General features: G+C 44.8%; 1 protein-coding gene across 2 annotated transcripts in view; it reads left to right on the forward strand.

Annotated features, from left to right (window-relative positions):
* The window catches only part of LOC147018377 (protein TASOR-like), a 128736-nt gene that overhangs the window by 45609 nt on the left and 69562 nt on the right, over positions 1 to 13565 (forward strand). For both annotated transcript variants that reach the window (XM_085897964.1, XM_085897963.1), the window contains one exon: positions 8681 to 8700. In XM_085897964.1, the coding sequence (XP_085754090.1) occupies positions 8681 to 8700 (20 nt within the window). The remainder of the gene's footprint in view (positions 1 to 8680; positions 8701 to 13565) is intronic.

Here is a 13565-nt window from a genome sequence, read left to right on the forward strand (position 1 = left end):
ATTGATTATTTCATAATTCCTCTTTTTTTTTGTTTGAACAAAATATTTGGGGTTGCAACTTTGATGATGTCATCCCTCTTACCTCAACATTGTTGTCTTGCAGGCTGTTTATAGTTTAATTTTAGCTTATTATTCTTCAACAACCACTGTCTTGTTCATTCTCTTGGGGGTGTTTTTAATGGTATCTTTCAAATATAGTAGGCCTTTAAAGTGGGTTACAAATGGCAAATTGATGAATTTGTCATAACTAGTGAAGAACCCGTCCTGATGGACGGGTTAATTCCCCCGGAATTGGCGTATATTCGTATTGCAATCCATTACATAAATAAAATGCAACTTCAGCAAAATATAATAAGCAATGTCTCAGTTAGTCATATGCTTGCACCTTAGTTGTCTTGGGTGAATTGCATTGCATTGTGCTCTCCCTCACAAGCAGTCTTCTTGATCAACAACTGACTTGATTTGATATCCAGATGGTTAACATCCAAAAGGTAATGAAGGAACAAATATTTTGATCAATTCCAAACAAAGACCATGTGTACTGCTTTAAAGCTGGGAGTTTTATATCTCTCTCCTTGAAAAATACAAATTTTTCAACCAATCCATTACAAAGAGATTGCAAAGTCAATCAAATATTCAGGCAAAAAGATTACATTATTATGATCTTTCTAACATACAAAAATAGAAAAAGAATTCTATCAACAATCCTGTTGCGTTTTTACTCATACAATCGTTTTTTGGGGGTTTTGTGTAAACAGTCAAGGCTCATGGAAGACCTTGTGCATTGAATAAATCAGGATGCAGCAGAACAACAGGTGTACAGTGGGGGGAGGTGGGGGGGGGGGGGAAACAGCAGTGTTGAAGGACAATCTTGGGGAGACTTCAACAAGCAATGGGGGCAGGAAAGTACGCATGTAGTAGACAGGATGGATACCGACCGAAGGAAAAACTGGAAATTTGAAAGGAGCGGGGCTAACGAGGGTCGAGAAGATCATGGTTTAGGATTGGGAATGAACTCAGTTGGTGGTTGACAGCTGTCTTGGAGACCTGGAGGGAAAATGAGATTGAAGAGAATGTGGAAGTTGGTTCCACAGGCAGGAAAAAAAGAGGAACGAATGAGTGGAGGTGTGCAATGGTTCTGGATTTTGAGAGTTTCACCAGAAGGGGGTTGATGATGGACCATGTGCACTCTGCAAAAACCTGGCATGGTGGACAAAGTATGGAAAGAGCAGAGGGTGCAAGGCCAGCAAGGAGGTGGATGTTTGAGAGATGAAACTCGGAGACCACTGACCTGTCTGCGATGTGAAAGTGACAGGCACAGATACTCTGCTTCATCATGGGAGATTCCAATGGTCTTGAAGGCCTTGGTTTCCATGGTGTCAAGCTGAGAAAGGTATGAGGCAGGGGAGAGTGGTACTCCATCAAGCTGTGGCTGAAGGCCTTGATGGTGGATGGGAGTTCAGGTATGCTAAGGAAAGACCTTGTATGATGGAGGATGCCCAGTCAGTGACTGGCTTTGGAGGTCAACGTTGAAATGTGGTTTACCGAAGAAAGATCGTGGCTGATGGTGAAACTCAGGAGTTTGAGTGACTGAACTTCTTCAACAGGATTGTTAAGAAAGTATATGGTGGGCTCCCAGACAGTCCTTTCAGAGAGAGATGGACGAGTGTCAAGATTTATCTGGAATTATGGACATATTCCAAGTGTTTGGCCAGCATGTGATTTATATTAAGTTCTGAAGAGAGGGAAGAGGATGCTGCTTGCCTATCTGAAAGATGAGTGATGTCACAGCAGAGGGTGGAATCATCAGAAAATGGATAAAGGGGGTTTTCCATAGTCAGAGGGATCATTGATGAAGATTAGGAATAGGATGGGGCCAAGAGCACTGGTACACTACAATATTGATTGGGAGAGGAGATGAAAGGATTCCGTTGAGGTCCACACGTTAGCTACGAGGGTTTGCATGAAGAATGAACATCCAAGGCACATGTGACACGAAACAATCTGGGCAGAGCTGCCTAACCTGCTGTCCTCTGACATTATTAAAGTGCTTCATCATGCAAATTAAGATTGAGAATTCCTTGCATAAAGATGATTCACGTTTTTCCATTCAAGTGATTGCACAATTATGGCCGTTTCATCGATCTCCCCAAACAAACCTTCCACACCATACACCCCTCCTTAATGTTTCCAGAGCGATCTGGCTTGTGATGCTAACCCTCAGATGTCTTGTGGTGATAACTTAGCAATAAGCTGCTAACTGGTTGGTGTCATTTTATTGCTGACTGATTGTCTTTATGATGACATGTTTATTGACCAGACATCCTGTTGTAATCGTACTATAACTTGTGAACCACTGCAGGGATTTCATCCAAACTTGGCACAAGTATGGATTGTAATACAAAGATGAACTAATTCGAATTTGGGTTCAAAAGGTATAAAGTCATGTGATCTGTAATTGAAAATATTTGTTACCGTTATAACTTGTGAATCCATTTAGGGATTTCAACCAAACCTGAGATCTGAGAATGAATGACCTAAAAGTTGATCAGTTCATTCACTCACTCACTCATTGACAGACGGATTATAGTGGCCTCTCCCATTCCTTCGGGAATGAGCGAGGCTAACAAGAACCTCTGATACACTGATGTGATACTTGGTAAAATGGTTTTCCCTGATCGAGGAACACTCAGAATTATTGTGAAGGAATTAAAGTGACAGAGCCACTCTTGGCATTACTTGCCCAAATCCCAATGGCACTTTTGATTGTGATGGATGAGCAGTACTAGAGGCCAAGAGTTTGTGAATTTGAATTTTAATGAGGGTAATTGCAAACCTGAAGTTTACTTTTAAGCTACCTTAGGATTTTTAATGATCACAACTCACAAATAAAGGAAAGTAGATGATTTTGTGAGTTCTCAGTATTATTAAGGGCTCAAAGATGGATCTCCGCTCAGAAGGAAATGCATGCAAACACAATATGAGCTGGAAAGGCACTCAGACCTTTAGGCTGAACAGTTTACGTTTTGTATCCAACTGATGGGCTAGATCTGGATCCGGAACTGAAGCAAAATCTAATTTTCTTGTTCTTGTTACTCATCCACCGAGTTCGGTCAGCTCGCTGACCTAATATTTTTGTGGGCCGGGGTTCAGTGGCGATAAACAATCACGAGGTGGAGCAGTGGAGTCGTCTCCCACCGAGCACCCGGAATTTAGGTCGTGACTCTCGGATAAGTCTGAGAGTTCACGGGTCCCTTTGCGGACTGTGGTCGCCAATATTTTGACAGCGTGGGGTCGGGTTAATTGCCTAATTTCAATATACCTAAATACCCACATCGTCCAACTACCGGGGAAAACCACACCCTTGACCGACTTCGTCCGAACCGAGTCACTATCACCGACTCGGATCCGGCGTAACCGGGCGGAAGTTACCAAAGCCGCGCCGGACCAAATTAACAATTTACGGCACGAACGGCCTGACTAATTCTCAATACGCACCATGCTAGGCCAATGGACAATGGAGGAAAGCACAGAAAACGAGCTGGTACATTTAACGGGTTTATTTTTAACAATAATCGGGGAGGGGGAAGCACACAAAGAGCAGAGTTATCGCGATTAAAGAAATGTAATGTACAAGCAAAGGAAAGCACTTGCACAATTTCTACTTACAGACGGGGCCCACGGACACACACACACACACACACACACACACACACACACACACACACACACACACACACACACACACACACACGCACACACGCACACACACACACACACACACCCAAAAGAAACTGGACCCCGTGGGTCTTTAGTCAGTAGAGCCGGGCCAGGGTACCTGTCCCACCTCATGCGGTCACACCGACCCGAACCACCACGGTGGGACTCGAACCCACGACCCGAAGTCCACGGCCCACGACCCTGGCTGCTCGGGCACCAGACTTGCACTCCAAAGGACCACAGACTGCTCCAACCACGACCATGACCGTCTGCAGAGCCCTCCTCGACAACCACTCAGCCACGACGACAGACCGCTCGGAAATCGACATGATCTCCTCTCTGCCGAACCCTGGTCCTGACAACCACTCTACTCTTCTGAGGTGGGAGGGGTCTCTTCTCCTCACCACTCGCCTCCTGATTGGATGAGGGGTTGTCGGACGACTCGTGGTCACCTCCCAATTGGCTGGGGCGTGCGTGTCATGCTCGTCCTTCTCTCATTCGCTGGAGGAAGCGTCCATTCCCTGCCTTGGGGCGGAGCCTCGATCTGAGGCGATGGAGGCTCCCCCCACGCCTTCAGCCAAAAACACGTGGGCAATGGCGACCGGGTTGAGTGAGGGTGGTGTCGTTGTTGTTGTATAACAACCTAACTAAAATATAACTCGTAGCGCACACACGAAATTCCCATTAGACAGAAGGAGGAATTCTAACTATAAACACATACTTATCGAAATAACTAAGCTACAGGGACTGCTGTCTGTGTGCAAAAGGCTTCCAGATTCATAACAATATAACCATTCGATGTCCTCAGATCTCTGTCTGTTCATCCGTCTGTCAACAATTTTTGTTTTTCTCTCTCTCCTCCTCGACGCCTCGGCCGATTGAGTTCTAACTTAACACGATGATAATACTAGTTGCTCTCTATAGATCGTCTGAGCCCTTTTTCACATTTTCACCGCGGGGTCAAGGCTACAGCATCATCAAGTGCAAAATGACCGATTGGTTGAATGGCCTATGAGGAAGCATCAGACGGCTATAATTAACCTCCGCCATCGAAGATCAGAGGTTACTGTTTTCACCCCTTTCTGTTTGTTTGTTTGTTTGTTTGTTTGTGAACAGTATTACGGAAAAACTCCTCGACGGATCTCGACGAAACTTGCTGGGGGGGTTAGGTATGGTCCAAGGATCATACCATTAGATTTTGGACTTTGTCCCCCCCCCCCAAAAAAAGAATTCAGAGAAAAAAAATTTTTTTTTTTGCATTTCTACATGTTTTAAGTGTTTTCCAACCCCACCCCCCCAAAAAAAAAATTAAGAGAAAATTTTTTTTTGGGGGATTTCTACATGTTTTAAGTGATTTCCAACCCCCCCAAAAAAAAAATTGTTGGAGAAAAAAAAGTTTTGCAACTTTTTTTTCAACAAAATTTCGATTTCTTTTTTTTTGCATTTCTACATGTTTTAAGTGATTTCCACCCCCCCCCCCAAAAAAAAATGGAGAAAAGAACTATAACTCTGTCAGCACTGTTGACATCATATTTAATGAATAAGATATAAGGTTCACTTGAGTGACCCAGCAGTATTGGCGGCGGAGGTTTTGCACTCTCCCGAGTGCTCCCCCTCTCGTTCATAATTGGTTTCATAGGGATTATTAAGAAGTTTAATTCGACCAAGTAGTTTCTCATTACGTCTGTCGTCTGGCCCTGTTTATTGGGCAACACGAGGTCCGCTGACTTCAACACGGCCTTCAACACGGCTTCGCGCGGTTATTTTAAGAAAGTTAAATTTACATTCTGTTTTCACTTTTCATAGTCGCTAAGGTTGATGAACACTCGGTTGCATTAACTTTTGTGAAAATTGAATGTTTATATCATCGGTCTGTGTGGAATGCATTGCAGCGAGGGGAAGCTTCCATGGGCTTCATCCGTTTCCATGCCATGTAACGAGGCTGTCTTAAGTTCTAGTTAACCTCCGCCATTGAAGATCGGAGGTTACTGTTTTCACCCCTTTCTGTTTGTTTGTTTGTTTGTGAACAGTATTACGGAAAAACTCCTCGACGGATTTCGACGAAACTTGGTGGGGGGGGGGGGTTAGGTATGGTCCAAGGATCATGCCATTAGATTTTGGACTTGGTCCCCCCCCCCCAAAATTGTTCGAGAAGAATTTTTTTTTTGCATTTCTACATGTTTTTAGTGATTTCCACCCCCCCCCCAAAAAAAGAATTGTTAGAGAAAAATAAAAATTTTTGCAACTTTTTTTTCAACAGGATTTCGATATCTTTTTTTGCATTTCTTCATGTTTTAAGTGATTTCCAACCCCCCCCCCAAAAAAAAATTGTTGGAGAAAAGAACTGTAACTCTGTAAGCACTGTTGACATAATATTTAATGAATAAGATATAAGGTTCACTTGAGTGACCCAGCAGTATTGGCGGCAGAGGTTTCTTCATGTTTTAAGTGGTTTCTTCATGTTTTAAGCGGCAGAGGTTTCTTCATGTTTTAAGTGGTTTCTTCATGTTTTAAGCGGCAGAGGTTTCTTCATGTTTTAAGTGATTTCCAACCCCCCCCCCCCCAAAAAAAAAATTGTTGGAGAAAAGAACTGTAACTCTGTCAGCACTGTTGACATCATATTTAATGAATAAGATATAAGGTTCACTTGAGTGACCCAGCAGTATTGGCGGCACTCTCCCGAGTGCTCCCCCTCTAGTTGATTTCTGTTTTCACTTTTGGGACCTTCTGGTGCAGCTACACGTTTAATGAAGATAATTTTCGTGCAAATCCGCTCAGAAACACACTTTTCATGAGGAAAAATATATTCAATTCAAATAACCGTGACACTCTGGAAGGGACACCACATGCTTTCCGTTCACTGCTTCGACTCGTAACGTTCTCCTGAGGGACTGCTTATTCCTAGTGACTGTGAGATTAATGTTTATATTTTAAATGGTTTGGGTTGTGCTCTACAAGTATCTGAAAGAATTCCGGTGAAAAATGGACGTTTTAACATTTTGTTAGGGCATTTCATCCGACGGCGAGCTGGTCACGTGACGCCGCGGAGACTTGCAGGCAGCGAGTTATTGAGCTTCTCGGTGGCCCGCGGGTCCTTTTTAGTTGGGGTCCAGCTCTGTCCTGGATACAGCCATTAAATGCACACACTTATTGTATTTATTTCACGGCCATAAATACGGGTTTGGAAATTGTATCATGATGTTGGGAATGATTCCAAGAATATGGAGATTTTTGCTTCGAGTGGCCTCACGCGTTTATTTTTAAATTCAATTTGAATTCTGTTTTCACTTTCCGTAGTTGCTAAGGTAGATTAACACTCGGTTGCATCGAGTTTTGTATCCGAGCTGACCGTCAAACCCACTCGGGTGTATTATTTTGTCATAACTCGTCCACAGCTTTTTGAAATGTCATGCTATATATCGTTTTTTGCCCCATATCCCACTGGTAAAGAATCTCTGAAAAAAATTATCGTATCCAAATTCGTATCTTCACCAAAATCGAATCGATTTGTCCTCGTCACACACCCAACCTATCCACCAAGTTTCATCTGAATCCATTCCTAACTTTTTGAGATACCTTGCTATATATCATTTTTGGCCCCATCTCCCACTGGTGAAGAATCGCTTAAAAATTATCGTATCCGAATTCGTATGTTCACCAAAATCGATTCGATTTGTCCTAGTCACACACCCAACCTGTCCACCAAGTTTCATCCGAATCCATTCCTAACTTTTTGAGATATCGTGCTATTTATCTTTTTTGGCCCTATCTTTCAATGGTGACGAATCACTTAAAAAATCTCAAGTCCAGATCTGGATCTGGACATTCCACAAAATCAAATAATTTCACCCTTGTCACACACTCAACCTCTGCACCGAATCTGGCCACATTTTTTTCAGATATCCTGTTCACGGACAGACAGCGGCGAAAACATAACCTCCTTCCACCTTCGGTGGTGGAGATAACTGGAACGGCAGTGTAGAGCGCATACCCACGCCAGGCTGAACAGTTTGTGTTTTGTCTCCCACTGATGAGCATCTGTACCTTCACCGAAATCGAATCGATTCCAGACAGACAGACACAGGCAGGCAAACAGGTGAAAACAGGTGGACGGTTGCAGAGATAACTAGTGTCACCCATTTTCTTTTTCTGTACATTTAAACAGTCATTGCAGTCTGTTTCCTTTTGGAAAAGTGGAGAACTATGGTGGTGTCTGATCTTTGTTGGAATATTAGTTTTAATGAATGTGGCAGAATTAAATCTTCTGAATGCGATAATCTGAGGAAGCATTTGAAATGGAGTTTTCACAGCATTCACTTGATAGATTGAAACTTAGCTTTTAAACCTTCATCGGGTAATATTTCTTCATTGGCCATTTTGAATTCTTAATGGGATTGAAACTTTAGATGACGTTCTTTATTTTCCCATTGTTCACAATGTAGACCAGGAAGACCTGTCAATGCCTTAAAAATATCATCCTTAAAAAAAATAATCATGAAGATTGGAATAAAACAGCTTTTGAATAATCTTTCAGCCTACGACATCATCCAAGTCTATTGCAAGAAACATTGATCATTCAGTCGACACCATTGAGATTGTTTTGTTTGGATGCAATCAAGTGCAACGGTTTTTGCCTTGCATTATTATTCACTGAATGTGCTTCCCTTGTGATCATTTATTTTGTGAGTCTCCCACAGGAGACTGGCATAACATCTAATTATTCACAGGTTACTCCTGCACCAATTAATGCTGGAGGAACGAATGAGCTTGGTGTTCAAACCAAATGAGCAGCTTTGGGAGTGTGGATTGTTTAGGGAATGGGAGTATTTCAGGGAAATAAGGGAACACTTGACAGCTCGATGGTTGTTGAAGTAATGGTAATGTAAAAGCCAAATAAATGTTTTGTGTATTTATTTATTTTTTTCTTTTAACATCTGACATTTTTTTGTTATTTCTTCAGGTCAAGTTCTTGGCACAAAGGTATGTGTTTTCAGTTTATTTATTTTTCAATGTATTTTGCTTCTGAGTTGTCAGTTGTTTTAATTGACCGATGGATGAAATCAACAGAATGTTGTTTCAGGTATGCTAACCGCCGTGTGAAGCATGGAGAGGCTGGCGTTTGGCGATTAAGTGTCAGCTTCTTGCTTCCTATGGTAGTTAGCATACCTCAATGTGTTGTCAATTCCACCCATTGTTCTTGCTTTCCGCCAATGCAGATGGACACCATGCTTTGCTAGCAGGATTGATCATCAGCTAGTTCGAGAATTATTCAAGTATCACCTCCCTTTGATGGCTACTCATTTCCTTTAACCACAATCTGTATACAATGCAAATTACTGTATTTTTCCATTTCTGGTTTCGGGTTGCTCCACTTGTGTTGCTGGTTTGTGAGTTCTTCCCTCCAGCTCAACAAAGCTCACTTTCCCAGACAAGATACATTGCGTTTTACTGTTTTATTTTCAATCCTGTGTTGCTGGTTATTTCATCCAATTTTCTTTGCCAAACCATACCTTGTTCTGTTGAATCATCGAATTTGTGTCCCTGATAAAGTCCAGCCGACACTTATTTAGGTCTGGGCTAGTTGGGTTGTTGCTTCAGCCTTTTGACTGCACCTTTATCAGATAATGACCACATGTGCTTTGTTTTCACTCCTCTCCTCTCAGGTATTGTCACTTCTGAGCCCTCAGCTTAATCCTTTTCCCCTCCAAAAAAATTACAAGTAACAAAAAAAAACAACAACTCTTCTTCAACCCAAAGATATTTCAAAAAACATAAACAGAAAAAAACCCCAAACATTCTACCATGCACAGTTACTCCATTCCCTATCCCTTCTCTTTTTCAATAACCCCAAACTGAATCTTCACTGAATAAAACGTTTCTTCCTTTAAAAACTCCTAATATATATTTTTTATTTGTTTTAAAATGTGTTACTCTCCTTCCTACTCCTTCAGTAATGACCCATTCATTATTCATCTAAATCACTTCCTCTTCACAAGGCTGATTTCCGAACACCTCTTCACTCCTAAACGTTTAGTTCATCCATCCTCCTCTCATACATCCATCCATTTTCCTCTGTGCCTTCAATGGAAAACATTTTTAACACCCTACCCATGAAGCCCGTCACTATATATCCAGTTAGAGAATCCTGAGAAGTCCATTAAACCACTCCCCATACCCTCCTCCCTTTCTGCTTCCCCCTCCTCCCACACCCTCTTTGCTTCCTTCTGCTCCCGACCCCGCACCTTCCCGGCTTCGGACCCCCTTCCCCGCTCCCTCCTGGCTTCGCCCCCTCCCCTTCCGGGTACCCTCCTGGCTTTGCCCCTCCCTTGCCCGCACCCTCCCGGCTTTGCCCCTCCCTTGCCCGCACCCTCCCGGCTTCGCCCCTCCCTTGCCAGCTCCCTCCTGGCTTCGCCCCCTCCCCTTCCGGGTACCCTCCTGGCTTTTCCCCTCCCTTGCCCGCACCCTCCCGGCTTTGCCCCTCCCTTGCCCGCTCCCTCCTGGCTTCGCCCCCTCCCCTTCCGGGTACCCTCCTGGCTTTGCCCCTCCCTTGCCCGCACCCTCCCGGCTTTGCCCCTCCCTTCCCCGCACCCTCCCAGCATCGGACCCCCTTCCCCGCACCCTCCTGGCATCGGACCCCCTTCCCGGCTTCGGGCCCCTTCCCCACACCTTGCCGGCTTTGAATCCCCTTCCCCTTCCCCGCCCCCTCCCCTTCCGGGGACCCTCCCGGCATCGGACCACCTTCCCGGCTTCGGCCCACTTTCCCCGCAACTTCCCGGCTTCGAACCCCCTTCCCCGCACCCTCCCAGCTTCGCCCCCACCCCTTCCGGGCACCCTCCCGGCTTTGACCCTCCCTTGCCCGCACCCTCCCGGCTTTGCCCACACCCTCCCGGCTTTGCCCCTCCCTTCCCTGCACCTTCCCGACTTCGGACCCCTTCCCCGCACCTTCCCGGCTTCGGACCCCCTTCCCCGCATCCTCCCGACATCGGACCCCCTTCCCGCTCCCTCCCGGCTTCTGACCCCCTTCCCCGCACCCTCCCAGCTTCGCCCTCTCCCCTTCCGGGCACCCTCCCGGCTTCGGATCCCCTTCCCCGCACCCTTCCAGCTTCGGACCCCCTTCCCCGCACCCTTCCGGCTTCGGACCCCCTTCCCCGCACCTTGCCGGCTTCAAACCCCCTTGCCCGCACCCTCTCGGCTTCGCCCCTCCCTTGCCCGCACCCTCCCGGCTTCGCCCCTCCCTTGCCCGCACCCTCCCGGCTTTGCCCCTCCCTTGCCCGCACCCTCCCGGCTTTGCCCCTCCCTTGCCCGCACCCTCCCGGCTTTGCCCCTCCCTTGCCCGCACCCTCCCGGCTTTGCCCCTCCCTTGCCCGCACCCTCCCGGCTTTGCCCCTCCCTTGCCCGCACCCTCCCGGCTTTGCCCCTCCCTTGCCCGCACCCTCCCGGCTTTGCCCCTCCCTTCCCCGCACCCTCCCGGCTTTGCCCCTCCCTTCCCCGCACCCTCCCGGCTTTGCCCCCCCTTGCCCGCACCCTCCCGGCTTTGCCCCCCCCTTGCCCGCACTCTCCCGACTTTCCCAACCCCGCACTTTAACTCGTATCCACCTGCAATGCCTTCATCTGCAGCTTGATGGAGTACTGCTCTCACCTCTGGGCTGGCACCCCTGCCTCACATCTTGTTCAGCTTAACGCCACGGAAACTAAGGCCTTCAAGATCATTGGAATCTCCTGCTTTGCATCTGAGTCTGAGCCTATCACTTTGACATCTCAGACAAGTTGCTGGTCTCTGTGTCTTCTTCCACTTCTTTTCTGGTTTTGAACCCGTGCATGGCTCACAAAGTGGGTCCACTACTGTTACACAAAGGGCAAAAAAAGTTTAGGGAAACATGAAATGCAACCCATTATGTTAATCTGCATGTATTCAAATAGCAAAATCTAATTTTTTAGACTTTGCAGCACGTCCGGTTTTAAAGTTACCACTGAATATATACATCACTGTAAATACACGTTTGAATTTCGAGCTTGGCGTCAGTGTTATGTACAGAATCAGATGAAAAAAACAACGTAAACATTATATTATATTTTGGGATACGAAACAGATAATTTTTACTCTGACAGGAAAAAAAATAACAACACATTTTGAGAGAGTCCGATGTTATAAATTACGAAGAAAACACAGACGAGTTCAGTAGCAAAGAAGGCCACACCTGTAAGCGAAAAATAATGTTAAAATCAAATCTATTTCTTTCGAACTTTTGAAAATAATCACTTTAAACATGAAAATAACAACATAATTCTTACCTCTCGGATCCTCATGAAGCACCAAAAAAAATCTAGCATTGGTTAAAATGAAGAATTATCAGACAAATGCGAGTCACCTCATTCAGCTCAGCGGCCTCACGCTGGATTCGTACATTACGGCTCTCGCAAAGACACGGACACTAAGACAAACGCTGTGCTCGACGGCGAATGAAAATGTGCTGACACGCTTACAAGTGCCTATTATATCCATCAATCGGGGAAGTTTGCAAGACTGCAAGATTTTCTAATGCTAGCGTTATTTGCGTCCCACGAGAGATGATGATGCATACATAACGGGACTGACACGAAAATAAAGACGGGATGACTTGCGGTCCTAATTTTATTTTCTGATCACAATTTTGATCTATATTTTTCTACCGTTAGACTCTGTCATATTTCCAAGAAATTAAGGGAGATTTGGAATAAAAATCATAAGAAACATTATCAACACTGGACTCCTTATTTTCCTCGATGCAGTGGACACGAAGCGTTATGTACGAATCCATTATTTCATCAGATAGGGTAGATGCCAGAAAACCCGAATAGGGAGACAGAACATCATCAAAACATAAAAGAGACACCAAAGTTCACATTCTGAGTCACCACACTCAAAATAACTGTCACATAAGAAACGTACAGTACAATAAAAATTTTACCAATCAAACTGTAACATTTCTAAGGTTAAAATACCAATATTCTGTTGCTTTAATTCATCTTTAATAAAACAGCGAAATGGAGAGTATGATATTGCTGGTTTCTACAGGTTCCCCAAGATGTCCACTTTCATTTCTGACCATTGATAGTTTGTCTAAATACCTCATAATAGTTTTATGTGGAATTTCCCACAAACATACCACAGCATACCCACTTTGTGAGCCATGCACACCCTCTGTCCTCTCTGTGCTTTGTCTCCCCCCCCCCTCTTACCGGTCAGGTTTCTGTTGGGAACATGCAGTCCATCAGTAACTCCCTCCTCATGAAACTGCCAAAATCCAGAATCACTGCTCACCTCCACGCAGTTGTCCCCCCCCCCTCCCACCTGTGGAACCAACTGCCACATTCTCTTCAATCGCACTTTTCCATCCAGGTCTTCAAGTTCACCACCATCTTATCTAATCCCCCATTAAAAATCATAATCTTATCTACCTCCTTTAAATGCACCCCCCTCCTCCCCCACCCCAAATTTCCAGTTTTATCCTTCCTGAGAGTTTGCTTCTGCATCCATCTTATCCACCCCCTGCATTCTCCCCTAGCCGGCATCATTACCCACATCCCTTGTTGGCCATCTCCCTCTATTTTGTTTCTCGGCCCTGCTGTTGGCATTCCCCCTTCTTTCTGCTGTTCGTTTTGTGGTGTTGCGTCCTGATGATCTGTTCTGTGTTCTCGTTCTTCCACAAGCCTTGACTCAGCAAACCCCAAAAATATTAATTTTCAAAGACCATTACTCTTTTATGGTTAGTAATTGTTGAAGTTAAAAAAAAAAAAAATATATATATATATATATGCAGACATATATAATATGCTGTAAATAAATAAAATGGATGACAAAAAAA

The sequence above is a fragment of the Eptatretus burgeri genome, chromosome 10 (genome assembly GCF_056783735.1).
Source record: "Eptatretus burgeri isolate ZD-2024b chromosome 10, Ebu_testis_v1, whole genome shotgun sequence".
NCBI lineage: Eukaryota > Metazoa > Chordata > Myxini > Myxiniformes > Myxinidae > Eptatretus > Eptatretus burgeri.